Source organism: Cucurbitaria berberidis, assembly GCF_010015615.1.
Source record: "Cucurbitaria berberidis CBS 394.84 unplaced genomic scaffold K460scaffold_3, whole genome shotgun sequence".
Taxonomy (NCBI): domain Eukaryota; kingdom Fungi; phylum Ascomycota; class Dothideomycetes; order Pleosporales; family Cucurbitariaceae; genus Cucurbitaria; species Cucurbitaria berberidis.
In genome coordinates this window covers 6192689-6210241 of record NW_024468937.1, presented here as the reverse complement: position 1 = coordinate 6210241, position 17553 = coordinate 6192689, and the positions used below count along the sequence as shown (strand labels likewise).

The following is a 17553-nucleotide window of genomic DNA, read 5'->3' as shown; positions in this document are numbered from 1 at the left end:
GTGGTTGGTATTTGTTGCCACTCTAGTATGCGGTCTCTACTATGTGGCAGTACCTTGTTTGGTTGCTAATTGGAGGTCCCGTGTTGGAAGAAATCGTGTATAGAGCAACAGATGATTAGGAACTTGGTCGCCAGGGTCTACATGATTTTCAGAGTCTCCAGCGTTTGACGGTAGTGTTGTGGAGTCACAGTGGACTATGGTTCGCTTAGCAGAGCCTGTGCAATCTCAATATACAGTGAATAATGAATGTCAGTACAGCGACATCAAGGCTACATGTCACTGTCATATGGGTGACAATCACATAGCCGAGATTCGACTTTCTGGAATGCTCGGGTAACCATGGTGCAACGAGGTCGGTAGAGGCGAGTTGGCATGTCAGATATCGTGAAGGGCTGGCTCCCCGCAGTCCGGATCCGAAGCGAAGAACCCAGGTTACTCGCAGCTACAGACTCTTTTTCGGGTTGATGTGGTTTTCCTGTTTGCCCGTCAGTACATGGGACAGTCGGGACTTTCTCTGTTCGCTACGACACGTGGTGCATTATGACGTCGTCGATGAGGCTTTCTTATTGCCAATGTATTCGAGACATCAATACCAAAGCTTCATTTCTAATGACACAAGTAGTAAAATCGTCTACTAAACAGTCCCTGTGACAGGGGCCTGGGGGTGCTGCGTGGGAGAGAAGGGCAATATTTGGGGAAGCGGGACAGCGAAGCCATTGATTGTCCGATCTTGGCGCCATGACTCAATTGCACATTTCACGAACCCCTCCAAAGATTCACAAATCCAGCGCAACCCCAACACTACAGGATTGAACGCCAAAATGAGCGCCGAGTCGGAACCGAAACCGCTGCCAGAGTTTGATATTGTAGCGACGTACCGCCGAATCCTCGAAGATGATCCCGAGCTTACCATGCCCGTTGCTGCCATCGAGGCACTTGTCGAAGCTATCGCGCAGAGCTCTGTCTCTACCGTCGCAGAGACCCTAGACCTCCTCGAACGTCACACGGCAGCCCTGAAGGCCTCGATAGCCAATCCTATTTCCCTCTCTGCCGGGACAGATCTATTCCAGCGCTACCTCATCACCACGCTCAACCGTCCCGCGAGCTTGAACCTAGGACCCGACGACGATTTCCGAGCGATACGTAACCATTTGCTTTCCAATGGCAAGCTCTTTGTTGAGCGGGCAAAGCAAAGTAGGGAGAAGATTGCCAGCTTCGGCAAGCACTTCATCCGCGACGGGGCTACCGTGCTCACAAACGGCGGTTCAAGAGTAGTGGGTGCGCTACTGAGAAGGGCAGCAGAGTCGAGCACGATCCGTTTCAGGGTCATTTACGTGCTCCCATCGTCGATTTCATCCGATTCAACGGAAGGTGAACAGACCGTCGCCGATCTTCGCGAGCACAACGTACCGGTAGCTACCATTCCAGATTCGGCAGTCGCATACTCCTTGGGCAAGGTCGATATGGTGATCGTCGGGGCAGAAGGCGTTGTAGAGAATGGCGGTATCATCTCCCGCATGGGAACCTACCAAATGGGTGTGCTAGCCAAGAGCAAGGGGAAGCCATTGTACGTCGTCGCAGAGAGTCATAAGTTCGTCAGACTGTATCCGCTGAGCCAGTTCGACCTACCCATCGAGCAGAAGGTTCTCGACTTCAAAGTCACAGAAGAACCTACGCTCAAGGAGGATAAGAGCAAGGATGGAGAACAGAGAAATGTTTTCGACGAGGCCATTGCCGATATGACCTCGAAGCAGGGCTCTGGTACCGGGCTCAATGCTCACGATGCAGTGGACTTCACGGTATGTCAAAATTGCACAACGCGCGACACTATGAGCTGACACACGCGATAGCCCCCCGATCTAATCTCGGGCATCATCACCGAGTCAGGCGTCCTCACACCTTCTGCCGTGTCAGAAGAGCTGATTAAGATCTGGTTCTGAGCCCTCCCTCAGCACACCTACCTTGACCGCTCCAAACATGCTTATATACCCACACGGAAGCCATTAATCGCCTGCGATTCGTGCTCACATGAGTGCTAGGCCCCTCGAAGGAGGACTCCCCTTTCTGCACGCGTTACGCTCCCGCCGCAACAAGCGTAGCACATCTGAGGAGAAAAGCCACGAGTGACATGGGAATGCACTGGGGCAAGTATACGTCGACCTAAACGAGAATGAGGTCGAGTAAAGGCGGTTGTCGAGAATGGAGCGGTATACGTAAGACCGCAACACGAAAGCGAATGCGTGATGGCTGGCGGAGAATCACAGAGCCGCAACATATGAAACCTAGTAGATCTATTCAATGGTCAAATGTTCGGTATTCAAGGAAGGAGTACTTTCCTGTAACATATAGCTGAATGTGAAGCATGTCAAAGATGTCAAAGGTATTGACTGCAGTAGCAACCACTAACACACGTTTTCAGCAATAGCTATCAACTTCATCAGACTTTCGTCAGCATTTTCTTGTTTCTTATACTCACGATGTCCTACCTTATTCAACCTTCCCCATCCTCAGGAGGTGCTGGCAACAACTCCCTCTATATATACACTCTATCCAACCCCGACGACCACGAGAAGACGATGATACGAGATCTTGGAACCTGGGGCTGGGTAGTCACCAGGCACAACAATGATGATATTGAGTACTTGGACACGCTAAGGGAGATCGACAGAGCTGTAAAGCAACGACGGCGCCGGACACAGATGATCTTTGGGGACATGGTGGGAGAAGGACCGAGGCTGCCGCTGGAGGAGGTGTGGGAGAGGGAAGCGAGAATACAGAGTCAAAGGGATTGTGAGATCTCGGGGACTGAACAACCAGAAAGTGATCAAAGAGGAAAGGATGAAGCCAGTTAACGCGATGTATGTGCGGATAAAAAGGACATATGACGAAAGTTAGTAAACCAAAACAAGCGTCTAGGGTATCGTATGTGTCTCAACTATCCAGTTTACCACATATACACGTACTTGGATACATTAATTGCTCTAGCTTATCGAATACTACTACTCAGAGTAGAACCAGTAAATAAAGGACAAACTTATCGCTGCCTCGTAAACGAGGTACGCAAGTGCTATAAGCAGTGACGTCAATGGCGCATATGCAGCGTACAGCTCGAGGATCTGTATTAGCAAAAGAACTACCATACTTTATCCTATATTTGATTTATCACAGATCAAAAACCACAAAATACATGTCACTCGCTGCAAAGCATGGCTTCAAAAAAAAACGCTCCATTCGTTCATCTTAGCCCTTCCTCTGTAGCATTTTACGATGCCGCTTTTCTGAGAGTAAATCCGGAGCAACCCGTCGCAGCTTCGGCATGATGCACTCAAGTGCTGGCATGACCATGACAAGCGTAAGACAAGCCCGCTAATGCCGCCAATTATGAGAAGGGGCCGGCACACCTTCTAGGAGGTTTGACGACGTATATGTAGGTCCCCAAAGCGCTCAGGACCATGGACACAGCCACTTCGTACTGTCGATAAGAGACGTGATCATGCGATTCCGCGAGAAGAAGCCTCACAAGCATGAAGACAGTAGTAGTGAAACGCCACCGCTAATAGTCGGGCTCCGAGATCGTATCGCGCACTTCACCTGGTAAGCGAATCCTTCCTCATGATCAACGCGGGCAGTGATCTAACTTTTGAAATAGGCCTTGGTTTGCGGCAACAATGTCTACAGGGGCGCTTGCCGTTGTTCTAGGGAACACTCCGAACCGCTTCAATGGGCTACACACTATTGGCAAGATTGTTTTCATCTTCGACCTCGTTTTGTTCCTTCTTTTCAATGGCATAATGATGACGCGATTTATTTTGGTTCCACACAAAATACTGGCATCACTTCATCATCCAGTAGAAGGCCTCTTCCATGGTACATACTGGGTCTCAGTTGCCTTGATCTTGAACTGCGCGTATATTTACGGCAATGCTAAGACGGGACCATGGCTTACAAAAGCGCTCGAAGTCTGTTTCTGGATCTACTGCGCAGTTGCGCTCATTGTTGGTATTGCTCAATACTCGATGTTCTTTCGACTTGAACGGCTTAACGTTACCCATGCACAGCCAGCGTGGATTTTCCCAATCTACCCATTGCTGGTGGTAGGAACATTGGCGTGCACAATACTCCCCGGCCAACCGGATGACGCAAGCTGGAAAATCTTCGTTGGAGCGGTCGTCTTGCAAGGGCTTGCCTGGGTGGTATCGTTCCTCATGTACGGCATCTATATGCAGCGCCTGATGACCAGCGCCTTACCATCGGCGAATTTCCGACCTGGCATGTATGTTTCAGTGGGGCCAGCAGGTACTTTTTTTGATCTTATCTGCTTCTACGATATCCTGACAATATCAGGATATACCGCTGCAGGACTCATCTCCCTCGCAAAGCAAGCATCGACGCTCATCTCGCCAAATTACTGGACAGACACTGCAGTCCCAGATGGAGAGATAGTGCGCATTTTGGGCATCATGTCGGGTCTCTTCCTAGTACTCTTTGCGTATTGGTTCTTCTTTATCACCACTATCGCCGTCTTAGCCGGAGTACGCCAGATGTCATTCTCGCTGAATTGGTGGGCTTTTATCTTTCCCAATGCTGGCCTTACTCTCGCGACCATACAAGCTGCAGAAGTGTTACATAGCGAGGCCTTAAACGGCATAGCTAGTGCTTTGACGATGTTATTGGTCATCATGTGGTTTATTACGGCGGCCTTCTGCGTTCGTGCTGTCTACCTTGGGGAAGTAATGTGGCCAGGCAAGGATGAAGACAAGACAATGGAAAGAGTAGCGTGGGGTTGGAGAGGAAACAGGAGAGATCTCGAAGCACAGCATATATCCCCTTGAGAGAGCCGATTTGAAGAGGTAATGAGGTTACGGGACGAAATGGAACTGAGTCCTACAAATGATGTTGGACTTTCTAGCACGTGAGGCAGCGACACCATCGTGATGACCGACTCTGGTAATGCTATTCTTTCGCAACTACAGTTGGCAGCACGCGAAATTTTGTAGGAGGACAGAAAAGAAGACTACGTCTTAGGAGGGTCTAGCGTGGAGTGTTAGGGTTAGTTGGGCATTCATATCCAAGTCCTATTATATGTAAATATCAGTGTAAGTATTTTTAGAGACAGTCATGCAATTGGTAGAACAACACGAACAAACCCAGACATTTTATCTACAATAACGAAAGCAATCGAGGTGCACCAGCGATGCTGGGATTGACGTAATCTAGTGAAGTTCCACGTTTTGAGACGTACCACCATCGTCATACTGCTAGATCCACCAATGAGATCTTAGAACCAAAACTCTCCCATCGCGCCCACGACCCAGAAGTTCCAGAGAGAAGAGAATAGATTTGTGTAAATTACACATTCGTAAAGGAGATTTATGGAATATTCCTTGTCAATCATCCCATTTTTCGGCTTTGCTCCATCAAGAACCAATCAGCAACAGATCACTTCACCCTCTTCACACCACATGCAAGAGATTGACGCACTATACAAGATATTCCTCTCGAATCGCTAGGATATCGTGCCATGTCTGTATTATCTACTATCAAATCGAAAGCTGAAACCTTTCTCGTCGCTCCGGCGAAGGAAGTTCCATCAAACGATGACGACAACGAAAACTCAGAGTCCTCCAACCCTCAGCAACACCAGCCAACACTCCAAATAACATCTTATGACCGATTTACACCCCCAGATCCAAAACCCGACTTGGAATACGACTGCCGCCTGACCAAGATTCCGCCGCGACAAGTACGCCTGGTGCACACCGGACTGGATGACAAACTGCAAGACGAACTCATGAGCCGGGATGAATTTCACGATCTACTCAAACGTGCAGAGGAAGAGATCAGAAAGCTTATGGATTCCCGGAAAGCACGAGCAAAAGGGGAAGATGACGCGGCAGTTTTGAGAGTGGGGTGTCTATGTGGAAGCGGCCATCATCGGAGCGTGGCTTTTGCAGAACAATTGGGGAAGATTGAGTGGCCGGAGCGATGGGATGTTAGAGTGAACCACAGGGACTTGACGGATGAGGTTAGGGAGGAAAAGAGAAGCAAAGCGAAGATTGCCGTGCGTGAAGCAAAGGAAAGGAAGATGACAGACAATGAGCTTCGGTAGATAGGAGAGCAGGGACGTAACGCAGGACTGAATAAAGAAGAAAAGCATCAACGTAAGTATTGAAATTTGTGTATACCAAAGTGTACCGCTCTTCCCGTGCGTTTCAGTTCGGATCAGAAAACTGAAGTTCTATACAGGGTGTTCTAAACCTCCAACCTACCAGCTTCGCCAGAGCTAGACTCACCCACTCCCCTCTGTACTCTCATGCCCTCAAGTCTCTCGACCACGGATCCAGAGAGCGATGTCGTAGACGCTTGAGCTTGTGGATTCGACCCCGAAACCGTTAGCCTACGAGACGCTTCACTCGCCCGCCTTATCGCCATCTCGAGTCTCCTCAACTCCCACTCCGTACTCTCTCGCGCTAGCGTGTTCCTCTTCACCCACCTGCCCGCCTCCTTGAGCCCGTGGAATGCTAGTTGCATGCTACTCATACTCTTCGCCTGGTCCCCCTTCATCTTCGCGTCTTCCTGCAGAATTCTAACACCGTGTTCGCGTTGCCATATCCGCCAGAGATCTTCGTTCCACTGCTTCTTTATGGCGCTCTTGTTGTACGCTTCCCACCACTCATTCGCCTTGGGCGAGTTCAAGTGGCGGTGTTCAACTTTCCAGCCCCATGCTTTGCAGTCGTTGAAGATAGCTTGGGCGTCGGGTGGGCCGCTGGCCAGGGCGATGTAGGTTGCTGTTGTAGTAGGGAAGTCGGAGGATGTGGGGAAGGGATAGGATGAGGATTGATAAAAGAGTGGTATCCGGATGATGTAAGCCATGGTTGAGAGGCCTTTTAGTTGAACAGAGGTTCTATATTGTATAAAATGATATTTATGAGAAGCAGAGAGGCGAGGGGAGGTACAATAAATGATTTCAGAAATGCACAAAAGTGTGAAAGTAAGTAATCTAGAGTACTATGACGCTGATTCACCCGTGTAGGAATCACGCCTTGGGTTTGGATTCGTGAAATTCTTATGAAGTCGCGTATCTAACCAAGGTTGACTCGATTATTAGACCTTTCACTTGAATAAAGCACCTGTCAACGCGGGAAAATGTGTGATGACTAACCTTCTTTGCGCCCTTTTGTGCTCCGATTGACAACCTGGTTCAACGTGACACTTTTGTCCAAGAGGCTCTCATACTGCGCACACGTAACATCACGGTACACGGCAACTGAACGCACAGAAGAGACGCTCGGAAATTTATGAGAGAAAACGTTGCAGAAATAAAGAGGAAAGGCAGCGTAACGTCAGCAAGGTTTGTTTGTTTGGTAACTGTTGGATTCGGAGGACACAAGACGTTTTCGAACTGTTCCCGAAAACGTGTTTTCCTACGTATAGTGTGATTGGAATGCTGCCGTCATAATCGTTACTTTCTTCGTCGTTTTGGGTCGGGCCAAGGAATTTAGTATAGAGATCATACCAAGACCGGATGCTCGTTATGAGAATGCTTTGAAAAGCACTCGGCCAGGACCTATTCTTTGACGCCAATGAGACCTGATTTCAGGCAGAGGTGCCACCCGCTATATTCGTACTCGTACCGCGTTGTAATTCCCGGAAAACATAAACGGAGATTCGCTCGACACTTTATCGTTATGAATTGCTTTTGAGACACCCCGAAAAAGCACATTTTGTCCGTCAAGCTTTTGTCGTCAACCTAGCATGCGCCTAAACTCCTCAATCATTTTCCAATTCGTCCAACTCTTTTTGCCTTTTCTCTAATTCTTGCCTCATAACCTCAGCTTCACGTCTCAGCCGTTCTCTTCTAGCCACCTTATCTTCCTGCGACATTCCTGGATTTGGTGACGGTCTTCCGCTTGGCCGTAACGGCACCGAAAGCGTTGGGTCGATGTTGGCATCCTCAGCCTGGGTAGGATTCAAGATCGATGATATCGCGTTCGGACGATGCGGGGCCGGGTTAGTAGGAGCCGAAGGCACTTCCTCAGTGTCCATTGTTGCACTTCGACTGCGTTTCCTGGGTGATGGGGCGCGGGCTTGTATGGTAGATGAGGTCCGCGGTTCTGTGAGGTTTGATGTAGATGTGGCGCTGCCGTAGTAGTGTGTAAAGTCGACAGCAAGTGGCCCCCGTGGCTCTGGGGTATAGGCCTCCCGAGATTCAATGACAGTCGAGGGATCTGGGGAGACAGAGTGCTCAAATGAGGGAGTCTGTGTAACACGTTGTGGTGGCGAGTAATCTGCAACAGACAGTGGAGCTTGAGAGGCGTCACCCGCAGGTACGACTCGCTTCCGGCGCTTGATCTCTTTCTTCTTCATGGCAACCGGGCGATGTGTGCCATGGAGTTTGAAGTATAACCCTGAAGGAGTGAGTCAGTCAGCGTCCGAAACGGTGGATGGTAAGTGTCACATGTAGGTGAGAAACATTGTCAACGTACCACACGCATTGCAAATGATGTGACCAGCATCACCTCTTCTCCACAGCGGCGTGATAGTGGTGCCGCAGTTTTGGCAAGCTGGGATCGCGCTCGCCGAAGCCGATGCTGATGATGGGCTAGCAGCTGTGCTGTTTCCACCCCCAGAATCCCTGGTCGTAGCATGTGCTTGAGCCAAAGCAAACTTGGCTGTTTTCGAGACGCGGTTGTTAAACGCAGGACACCCACTGCAGCCTTGCTGACCACCAGTACCATTACACCTACCCCCACCAGGACACGTCCCGACCGTCATCTGGTCTGCAGCGACATAGTTTGCGACTCGTGGCGATGCAGCAAGGTTGCCGGGAGATGTGCCGCTATTATCACTCTGACAAGGCGGTGGGGTTTGCTGTACAGATACAATCGGTAGCGGCTGAGTGTTGCGTTTTAGGTTCACTGGCCGAGATTGGTTTCGGGCCTTCATATAGAGACCACAAGCATTGCATACTGTCTCCCCATTTGGAGATCGGCGCCATAGCGGCGTCTGAGTCGTTTTGCAGTTGCTTTGTCATGGTTAGCACAATCTCTGCGTACGTGGGGCCAACTGCAACCTGAACATCCAGTGGTGAGCCTAGGTAGAAGTTTGGGTTTAACATACCTACAGACTTGGCCAGCAACGGGCGCATTTGCCCCTCCTTCGCTCCTAGGCGGAAAAGACAACGATGCCGCGGTTGGTGGTCCTGTTGAGATGGGCACCGCATCCTCCAGGGAGTGGTAGATCTCGGACCGGGCGTCGTCCTGAGGCGTGGCAGGCGGCTGTTCACGTGAAGGGGTTGGGGTTTTCGATACATGAGCCTCGTGTGCCGGGTTCAGGCGCCGGAGGCTTTCGGCCATTTCCAGGTCGTTATTACTTGATTCTCGGGAAAGGTGATGGGGGTAAGTGGGCGTTGGAGCCAGCGAGGTGCCTCCGCTGGCTGAAGCATGCGCCATGGAGTTGTCGAGGGCGCGACTGAAGGAGAGATGAAGTAGGGAGACGGCAGCGGCGGATGTGACAGGGCAGTGCTGCTGACAGGAAAAGGCGCAGATCCGTCGTCTTGGACTCGATAGGGAGGATGGTTCCAAACACGGGGGGGGGGGCACCAATCTGAGATCCGCTTGATCTGATAACCGAGCAGCAGTCCAAGGTACACGCCAAGGGGGGAGACGCCAACGCAAGTCGGTGTAATGTGCGGGCCCTAGGGATCGGTACACGGATTGTTCGTGTGGTGTGTGGCACACTGATGGATGGACAAAATGTTTTTGATGGCAGCTCGGGTCAGCAAGGGAGGTCGCCAGACGGCATGGGGATCCTCTTCGTCATAACGCGGCGCAAATCGTTTGCTAGAGTGGCCTTTGTCGGTAGGGTTGGAAAGCGTCAGGCGGTGAATGCCCGTGCGTGGCCAATGGGAACCCTGATATTCTAAGCTGGTCACTTAGCGTGCCCCCAGGCCCTGATGAAGTCGGTCAAGGCCCGACCATGAACAACCACGAAATTTCAAGACGGCCAACAATTTCCGGCCTTCAGTTGTGCATGCAACGTCGACGCACACGGAAGCAGTTAGACAGGCTCTCTGTCAGGCCAAACAGAACCTGGAACCCCCCTGGAACTCCAGCGGCGACGGCAAAAGAAAACAACGTCCCAGGCCTATCAACCGGCCAGCCCACACACACCACACGCATCATGCTCTGGAGATCCTGTCAGCGGAACTTGGTCCGGCTCGCCTCATGTACCGATTCGTATTGCATGGCCGCTCCTACGACGCGTGGACTGCGGTAGTCTGTATCCGCTTCATGCACTGCGGACACTAGGAGTCAAGCGAACACGTGCAGACAATTCCAGCCTTGTTCATCTACGCCAACGGACAATTGAATATCATACATTAATCTGCAGCCCCGAAAGCCAATGGCTCCGCTGTCTACGCTCATAACCAATTTCCCTGGAGCTATTTCCAATACATCCCCGTCGATTCTATCCCAACACAAAACACACGTCATAACTGTGTCGATATCGATACGACTCAGAGGGCCAGACCGGCCTATACCTTGCAACACCTAGTTTAGTACATGAAACGCGCACGACGGATTTTTTGCCAAAGCTGAAATGTCAAGTAATAGATGGCGCGCGAGGATTCTTTCAACCGCCATCCTCGGATTCGTCCCATGTGGCTTTACACTTGCTCCGCACCCCAGCCAGCGTCAGCGTCACTGTAATCTACTGTCAGTTTCATCATCGTCATCAACAGAGCGAGCTGAGACGAGTAAAACTTACCGCATGTTTGCTGGAGGCTCGATCGAAGGAATGTACTCCAGAACGGCGTAGCCAAGACCAACGATGCCAACGATAGTACCTGGCACAATGCGGAACCAGCGCTCGCCCACGATCACGGATCCAATAAACACGTAGACTATGCTAGTTAGTATATATTAGGGACCAAATATTGTGCCAACTTACAGATACCACGACCGAGGAAGGAGAACATGAACGAGGCATATCGAGACACCTGCTGCGGAATTTGGAACTCTATTACAGTGTGTTAGTTGTCTCAAGCACACCAAAGATAGCGAATGGTCTACGAACCTAATAGAGCAGTGCCTGTTGCCCAAGTTAGTGACTTGCCAACGCGCATTTGCACGGTTGATACTTACCAAGACCGAAAATGATCAGGTATACACCTAGAATGATATGCGAGCTAGGATTATTGTCAGCGCTGTTCGCACACATTGAGGCGACATTTCCGGAAGAATAGCCCCATCTGAGGTCTCCTTCATCCTCTTTCGCAATCCCGCATATATATTTTTCTCGTCGATCACAGTACGCCCGCAAATTGCGTTGCGAAAGCGCCAACCTGAGCCCCAAGATAATGCTAAATTTCGACGCAGGAGTGACTGCCGTGGAAGCTGCCCCTGACGTACGAACCACCTCTTGTGAGCCAGCCTGCTGAAAGACCCCTAATTCTGCCCTGTCACACGACTTGGAAACATCTTCTGCGATGCGCTCGGGAAGCTCGGCTGCATGCGACGCAGTGGATAGAGGGAACTATTTGCGCAAGGTAGACTCACAAATCGTTGAACGGGAACAATTTGGCGATACCACCGAGGACTACGAAGACGGCAACGGCGAAGTTCACCATGCGACTGATGTTCCGTTAGCTTTCAGATCCCCAATTCCTCCCACAATCGTGACTGCCTAGCTCCTTTGGAGCTTCAGACATCGGTACTCACAAAATGTCGGAGAAATCCATGGCGGATTGACTGGCGAGGTGTGGGAACCGCAGTTTGACGAATTTGCGCCCAGAGAGGTTGGAGAGAGGCGGGTGGGATGGGAGATGGAGATGAGACTTGTCGTTTACTGTCGTAGAGGTTGAAGTTTTGGGGTTGCGCAACGTTGACTTGCAAGCAGCGGCCCAGCTTCGCGCTAAAACGTCATACAGGGCCTGATTGGCTGACGGGGCCGATGATGGGGCTCAGCACCACGCGTTTACTTTCCTCCTGTCTCTCATCCGACTCACCAACGAATGCTGTGTAATCTTGTGTCCATGAAAGACTGATTCTACAACAAGTCAAGACTAGCGACCAGCGCTTCAGCCGCCTACACATTATCTATCAGAGGGGCACTATGCATACACTCTATATCCTCGTAGCCATTTTTCTCCCGTCCGACCTGACGAAAAATACATGCATCGTCGCAGCAAAATGCTCGCGTCCAGGCTAAAAAGTCGTGATTGAAGAGTAGCCAACCGATAACTATCAAGAATCTGGAACGCGGGGACTATTGTGTCAATGCTTTCATTCATGTCGTCTTCTTGCACATCTATATATACAACGGCGTACCTGCCGTCGCAGCCTGCGGTGATGCGAGGGGGGCGGACAATACCCGTAATTCTATTAGAGTGCCAAAACTTCTGACGCAGATGCCGTCTCTGCTAGGGTAGACTATTCCTTTTCTTCCTTGCTAATCTTCACTCGCTCAGTCCTCCCACTCTGGGTTCTGTCATATATCGTTAGCATGTCATCAGGGAGCTGGGAAGTACATGTAGCAGGCTTACCTTTCTAAGAATGACCACACCCTCCAACACATTGGTCAAGCTAAGATACTTCTCATCTTCCAGTTCCGCCCGCTCGCCATGTGCCAGCAAAACCGGCGTACTCTGCGTCTGCCATCCGGTAATGGTCTTCGGCCGCCCAGCCTGACCCACAATGTCCACTGCCTGGCCAACACGAACGTTGACGGTGAGAGGCTTGAGTTCTTCATCCAACGTGATAAGGAAGCGAGGTGACATGGCGGTCGCCAGGAAGTACAGGAGGTAATGTGAGTCGCCAACAATGAATGACTTGGCGTCGATGAGGGATACGAGGACGGTGAGAAGCCCTGCGGCTGCGACGCGGGAAAGGACTTGACGATCGGTGTGGAAGGGATTAAAAGAAAGCGTACCCTTGCCTGCGTGCAGAAGACCTTGGGCGATGCGGACCATGAAGAGGGCGTTGGGATCGCGATGGTAGTAGCTTGCGAGTTGGCGGAGGAGCTGTGCAAGGCGGGCATTGTTGGTTCCGGCGCCGCAGAGACCCATGGCGAAGATGGCGTTGATGGCCACGTCATTATCGTTGTCGTGGGAGTATCTTGAGAGGGTGTCGTAAATCTTCATCTGGGGGTTGCTAGGGCTGATGAGACCCAAGGCGAGGGGAACAGCCTTTCGAATGTTGGCCTCGCCGTAGTGCATCAAGTGGCCGAGTGTACGGAGGATCATGTCCTGGCCTACATCTTCACCCATGGCGACCAATGACAGGCCAATGACTGCATATGACTGAAGAAGCTCATCGCCCTTCTTCTCCTCGCTGTCATCTTCAATATGCTCGTTGCAAATGTGGAGTAGTTGCTGAATCTTCAGCACTGCGCCGGTACCTGCCCACGCGCAGACTTCTGTGAGCACGGACGCAGACTTGGCCATGGGGTGGTCGAGCGCCTTTAGCGTCTCGAGAATGACATCGACTTCCTCTTGCTGACCGAAGAAGAGTAGTGCGAGGCCAAGGGCCATGAAACGAGTCCATTTGTCCTTGAGCTGCTTGGTCCGGTCCTCGTCTAGGAGGGTGTTCATCAGGGCATCGGTAACCTCACCATTAGCTGATCCAACGAAGATCATGCCAAGTGATAGCGCTGCCATAGCGGAGAGCTGCATATCGAGGCTTGTGTCGCTGACGATAGGCAAAAGGTGCTCAAGGAGCTCCTCCTTATTCGAGCCTGCGTATGCTAAACCAAGACCCATGATCGAAGCGAGGCGGATGTTGCGGTTCTTGTGTGCAAGGTTGTCCTCGTCACCTAGTAAGGCTAGGGCAGGATCTGAGTCCATACGCACTCCCGAGTTGAGAATACCCGTAGCAAGCATGGCACCAGCCTTGACCATGTCGTCATCCACATTGGTGTAGGGGTCGATCTTGTCTAGACCAGTCTCGACGTCCCAGAGCAGGAGCATACCTAGCGAAGCGGTAGTTGAAAGCATACCCTCCTCCTTCGTCTTCCATACCCAGCTACTTTTGCTATCCGAGTTCAACATGAGCTTATCGTTGCCGAAGCCAGTGTTGACGAACGCATTGACAAAAGCTGAAGCAAGATTGTGCCTGGCGGAATCCGTGTTGGTGAGACCGGCTGTCCTGCTGCTTTCGAGATGTGTCTTGTAGATATCGTCTGGGGTCTTCGGATCTAGAATGTTGAGCTCCTTTCCGAGGGCTTTGAAGTGATCCGGTAACCGCGTGTTGTTGAGACACTCCTGGAGCTCTGAATCGTCATCGTCCGAGACATCGAACCATATTCGCTGTCGGGCGATGAGGAAGGCCATTTGTCTCCTGATGGCCTTGTCCTCGGTGGAATTGAAGACCTCCTCGATTAGCTCCCGATCGTTCAGCCGTATCGCTAGTGCCACTGCCTGTGTATACTGCTTGTATTTACGGTAGATATGGTAGGTGGTGCGAAGGAATTTGTCGTTGTCCGGGTATGTGAGAAGCGGGACGATACTAGCAATGTCAGTAACAAGCCACATCTGTGTCGGCTTCTAGCTGCTTACCCAACCATGTACAAGCACACCCTTGGGTACGTGTTCTCGTCAATGTACTGTTCGATCTGATCGATCATCTCCAGCTCGGACAGGATATCCACCGCATCAGCCTCGGCATTGTGCTTCAGGAAGAAAGGAACGAGATTCGAGGCCAGGTCGGTCACGTCGTCTGTCGATTTATCGTCGTTCATGCGGTTCTGGAATTCTCTCCCAATCTCCAGAGCAAGGTGGCGCATGTACTCGTGTCCCCACGAGCCGAGATCTGTCGATGGCGCGTGCAGGCGGTACTTGAGGCAGTCGAGGCGCTCTTCGTCCGAGTACGTCATTCCGAGAACGGACAGCATGTCAGCAAAAGATTGCTGCGCCCATTAGCATCCATAAATGGTTCCTCGAGAGCGGCTGTCGTGCATACCTTGGTTTCGCCTTCCGGCCATGATGCGTACGCCTTCTCAAAGTTCTCGTAGTGTGGCCGGAGGAACTTGAGCGGCTTCGGTACGGCAGTCATAGAGCTCGTTGATGTCTTGATGAAGTCTTTGATTTGTTCGAGCGCTGGCTTGTACAGGCTGGTGTCGGATTCCTGCGAGGAACGAGGTCAGGACAGGTCGCGGGGATGCGTCTGCGGATAGGCCACTTACCAGTATCCGCTCTGCCAGCATATCGAGTTCGCTCTTCAATTGTTGGTCCTCCTCGCTGAGCTCCTCTATAGCTTGTGATTAGTCCCATCTTCTGCTACGACGGCTGTTGTCCAGCAACAGGCCAAACATACCACCAGTGGTCGCAACGGCGCCCTTCTTATCCTCGCCATCGGCCTTTGTGTCCTTGGCCTTGGCCGCATCGCCGTTGACAGCCTTGCCCTTGCCCTTGTCGGCAGCTGTGGGCTTCTTCTCGTCTTCCTTCGCCATGTTGATTACAAAAGGTAGCTAGGGCAGGCGGCGAAGTGTGTATGCTGGAGGCGGGAGGGAAGCCGAGTCGAGGGAGCTGTCAGAGCCGCGTCCTATACCAAGAGAGAACGAGTGCGACAGAATAGGAGGGTGTGGAGGAGAGAAAGCGTGGTGTAGAGTGATAGCGGGCAGATTGTTGTCGATGAGGCAGCTCTGCGTTCGCGTACCACATGTCCCCCGGCGCCAAGCCTAAAGTTCCGCCGATGATCAGCGGGCGCGAGCGCTGACTTTCTCGACTCTTCCAAATTTGTGTCAAGAGTCGCCCGGCCCGCTTGCAACACACGACCTCACTCTCCCTGGGCTCAGTTCGGACCAAAAAATACCGCCAATATGAAGCTGAACGTCAAGAACATACGCTACCTCATGTCGGACGACTGGCGCGTCCTCACTGCGGTATGCGCCCCGTGTTGCCTCTTTCTTCTCATAGTGGGGGACTAACCCGCTGATGAAAAGACCATGACAGACAGAAATGGGTAGTCGGAACCATGAAGTCGTGCCCACGCCTTTAATTGCGCAAATCGCTGCTATCCGCTCCGGCACCGGTGTGCATAAATGCATATCAAACCTCGCAAAGATTGGCCTCATCGCCAAAGTCAAAAACGCAAAATACGACGGCTATAGGCTCACCTACGGCGGGCTCGATTACCTGGCCCTACACACACATACCAAAGCTTCGACGGTCTATTCGGTAGGCAATCAGATTGGCGTAGGCAAGGAGTCGGACATCTTCGTCTGCGCATCAGAGACCGGCAAGCAGTTGGTCCTGAAGATTCACCGTCTTGGTCGCATCTCCTTCCGTACCGTCAAAGCGAACCGCGATTACCTCCGCAACCGTCAGGGTGGGTCATGGATGTACATGTCACGTCTCGCCGCACTGAAAGAGTATGAATTTATGAAGGCATTGCGTCAAGAAGGCTTTCCTGTCCCGGAACCCATTGGCCAGAACAGGCACACTGTAGTTATGGAGCTCATCGACGCTTTCCCCCTGCGCCAGATCTCCAAAGTGGGCGACCCATCCACACTCTACGCCGAATTACTCTCACTCATAGTCCGTCTCGCACAACACGGGCTCATCCACGGTGATTTCAACGAATTCAACATCTTGGTCGAGGAAAGAGAAGAGAGCGACAACACAGTGTCCCTTATCCCCACTATCATAGACTTCCCACAAATGGTGTCCATTGACCATGCCAACGCCGAGTACTACTTTGATCGCGACGTTGCCTGCATAAAGCGCTACTTCGACCGCCGTTTCGGCTTCACCAGCGATGAGCCTGGGCCTTTCTTCAAGGACGCCATCAAGATCATTGTCAAGAGGCTGGATGTGGATGTGCAAGCTTCAGGATTCAGTAAGAAAATGGCAAAGGAGCTGGAAGTATATATGAAGGAACATGGTGTTGATGGTGATGCTGGAGAAGTCGGAGCTGAAGAGGAGGCAGATGAGGCAGACGAGGAGGGGGAGGAGGGTATCGACGTGGATGAGGATCTTGTTGATGATATTGATCAAGGCGGTGTCTCCCTTGAGGGCGGCCCTGTCACAGAAGACGCCCCTCCCTCCATTGAAGCACCAGTGGATCAAGAGACAACGCCATCAACACTCGCCTCTTACATGACCATCCTCGATATCCGGGACAACGATCCACTGCCCGATCTCAGCGAGATAAAGCCACCGCCTCGGCCGACAATCTCCACCAAAGCCGCGAAAAAGAAAGCTGGCTGGGCCATCTAGTCACTTTCCGGCTTCCAAGTTCAAGTTTCTTACCCCTTCTTCAGCGATACCCACATCTTCTCGAGTGTTTCCATACCGCCCGCCATAAAGTTTCAACGATTGTAGATTAGAAGTAAGCATGTAGATGGAAAATCAATATAGGCAAAAACAATCGGCAAACTCTATGAATAAAATCAACTTCAAGTTCACATCAATCTCCTCTAACATATCCCTGTTCCCATGGCCTGATAAACTCTACGTAAGAGTAGGATATGCAAAATAACTCGAACTATTTGGACGCATCTCACTCATCAGTTCATACCCTCCAAATAAAATAAGACATTGCTGATAGGAGT

General features: G+C 51.3%; 9 protein-coding genes across 9 annotated transcripts; 5 read left to right on the top strand and 4 right to left on the bottom strand.

Moving 5' to 3' along the window:
- Window positions 1-774: 774 nt before the first annotated feature.
- On the top strand, window positions 775-2427 carry K460DRAFT_336281 (translation initiation factor-like protein eIF-2B subunit alpha). The gene is made up of 2 exons (XM_040930971.1): window positions 775-1799; window positions 1851-2427. Exons 1-2 carry the CDS (start codon window positions 822-824, stop codon window positions 1938-1940), a joined length of 1068 nt encoding a protein of 355 aa, XP_040789401.1. The 5' UTR covers window positions 775-821; the 3' UTR covers window positions 1941-2427.
- Window positions 2428-2477: 50 nt separating this feature from the next.
- K460DRAFT_356461 (uncharacterized protein) lies at window positions 2478-2852 on the top strand (the record flags this gene model as incomplete). The annotated part of the gene is made up of 1 exon (XM_040931962.1): window positions 2478-2852. One exon carries the CDS (start codon window positions 2478-2480, stop codon window positions 2850-2852), a length of 375 nt encoding a protein of 124 aa, XP_040789400.1.
- Window positions 2853-3493: 641 nt separating this feature from the next.
- K460DRAFT_285413 (uncharacterized protein) lies at window positions 3494-4832 on the top strand (the record flags this gene model as incomplete). The annotated part of the gene is made up of 3 exons (XM_040928814.1): window positions 3494-3594; window positions 3650-4296; window positions 4345-4832. The coding sequence occupies 3 exons, from the start codon at window positions 3494-3496 to the stop codon at window positions 4830-4832; spliced, it is 1236 nt and encodes a 411-aa protein (XP_040789399.1).
- Window positions 4833-5644: 812 nt separating this feature from the next.
- On the top strand, window positions 5645-6055 carry K460DRAFT_243882 (uncharacterized protein; the record flags this gene model as incomplete). Its single annotated transcript, XM_040927331.1, has 1 exon — window positions 5645-6055. A coding segment is annotated over one exon (411 nt), but the record flags the coding sequence as incomplete, so codon positions are not given.
- A 503-nt stretch (window positions 6056-6558) lies between these two features.
- Window positions 6559-6873, bottom strand: K460DRAFT_256548 (uncharacterized protein; the record flags this gene model as incomplete). Its single annotated transcript, XM_040927422.1, has 1 exon — window positions 6559-6873. A coding segment is annotated over one exon (315 nt), but the record flags the coding sequence as incomplete, so codon positions are not given.
- A 488-nt stretch (window positions 6874-7361) lies between these two features.
- On the bottom strand, window positions 7362-9574 carry K460DRAFT_131933 (uncharacterized protein). Its single transcript, XM_040926678.1, has 3 exons — window positions 9121-9574; window positions 8487-9025; window positions 7362-8408 (listed from the first exon to the last, which is right to left on the bottom strand). Exons 1-3 carry the CDS (start codon window positions 9450-9452, stop codon window positions 7771-7773), a joined length of 1509 nt encoding a protein of 502 aa, XP_040789396.1. The 5' UTR covers window positions 9453-9574; the 3' UTR covers window positions 7362-7770.
- A 630-nt stretch (window positions 9575-10204) lies between these two features.
- Window positions 10205-11858, bottom strand: K460DRAFT_310471 (COPI associated). Its single transcript, XM_040930151.1, has 6 exons — window positions 11724-11858; window positions 11562-11636; window positions 11115-11191; window positions 10954-11022; window positions 10771-10906; window positions 10205-10706 (listed from the first exon to the last, which is right to left on the bottom strand). The coding sequence occupies exons 1-6, from the start codon at window positions 11741-11743 to the stop codon at window positions 10670-10672; spliced, it is 414 nt and encodes a 137-aa protein (XP_040789395.1). The 5' UTR covers window positions 11744-11858; the 3' UTR covers window positions 10205-10669.
- Window positions 11859-12088: 230 nt separating this feature from the next.
- Window positions 12089-15580, bottom strand: K460DRAFT_396135 (26S proteasome non-ATPase-like protein regulatory subunit 2). Its single transcript, XM_040936085.1, has 6 exons — window positions 15315-15580; window positions 15184-15248; window positions 14961-15125; window positions 14558-14907; window positions 12548-14507; window positions 12089-12489 (listed from the first exon to the last, which is right to left on the bottom strand). The coding sequence occupies exons 1-6, from the start codon at window positions 15448-15450 to the stop codon at window positions 12469-12471; spliced, it is 2697 nt and encodes an 898-aa protein (XP_040789394.1). The 5' UTR covers window positions 15451-15580; the 3' UTR covers window positions 12089-12468.
- Window positions 15581-15819: 239 nt separating this feature from the next.
- Window positions 15820-17218, top strand: K460DRAFT_283964 (RIO1-domain-containing protein; the record flags this gene model as incomplete). Its single annotated transcript, XM_040928698.1, has 2 exons — window positions 15820-15882; window positions 15953-17218. The coding sequence occupies 2 exons, from the start codon at window positions 15820-15822 to the stop codon at window positions 17216-17218; spliced, it is 1329 nt and encodes a 442-aa protein (XP_040789393.1).
- Window positions 17219-17553: the final 335 nt, after the last annotated feature.

Excerpts from the sequence above, each read along its gene's own strand:
- K460DRAFT_396135 (XM_040936085.1), bottom strand. The coding sequence starts at position 15,450 with ATGGCGAAGGAAGACGAGAAGAAGCCCACAGCTGCCGACAAGGGCAAG. Across the intron at positions 14,908-14,960 it reads GGCCGGAAGGCGAAACCAAG|CAATCTTTTGCTGACATGCT; the intron begins GTATGCACGACA and ends TAATGGGCGCAG. Across the intron at positions 12,490-12,547 it reads GTGTGGTCATTCTTAGAAAG|AACCCAGAGTGGGAGGACTG; the intron begins GTAAGCCTGCTA and ends GATATATGACAG.
- K460DRAFT_131933 (XM_040926678.1), bottom strand. The coding sequence starts at position 9,452 with ATGGCGCATGCTTCAGCCAGCGGAGGCACCTCGCTGGCTCCAACGCCC. Across the intron at positions 9,026-9,120 it reads GTTGCTGGCCAAGTCTGTAG|CAACTGCAAAACGACTCAGA; the intron begins GTATGTTAAACC and ends ACCATGACAAAG. Across the intron at positions 8,409-8,486 it reads CATCATTTGCAATGCGTGTG|GGTTATACTTCAAACTCCAT; the intron begins GTACGTTGACAA and ends TCACTCCTTCAG.
- K460DRAFT_336281 (XM_040930971.1), top strand. The coding sequence starts at position 822 with ATGAGCGCCGAGTCGGAACCGAAACCGCTGCCAGAGTTTGATATTGTA. Across the intron at positions 1,800-1,850 it reads ACGATGCAGTGGACTTCACG|CCCCCCGATCTAATCTCGGG; the intron begins GTATGTCAAAAT and ends CACACGCGATAG.
- K460DRAFT_310471 (XM_040930151.1), bottom strand. The coding sequence starts at position 11,743 with ATGGATTTCTCCGACATTTT. Across the intron at positions 11,023-11,114 it reads GTGCAAATGCGCGTTGGCAA|AGTTCCAAATTCCGCAGCAG; the intron begins GTCACTAACTTG and ends ACACTGTAATAG. Across the intron at positions 10,707-10,770 it reads GAGCCTCCAGCAAACATGCG|TGACGCTGACGCTGGCTGGG; the intron begins GTAAGTTTTACT and ends AGTAGATTACAG.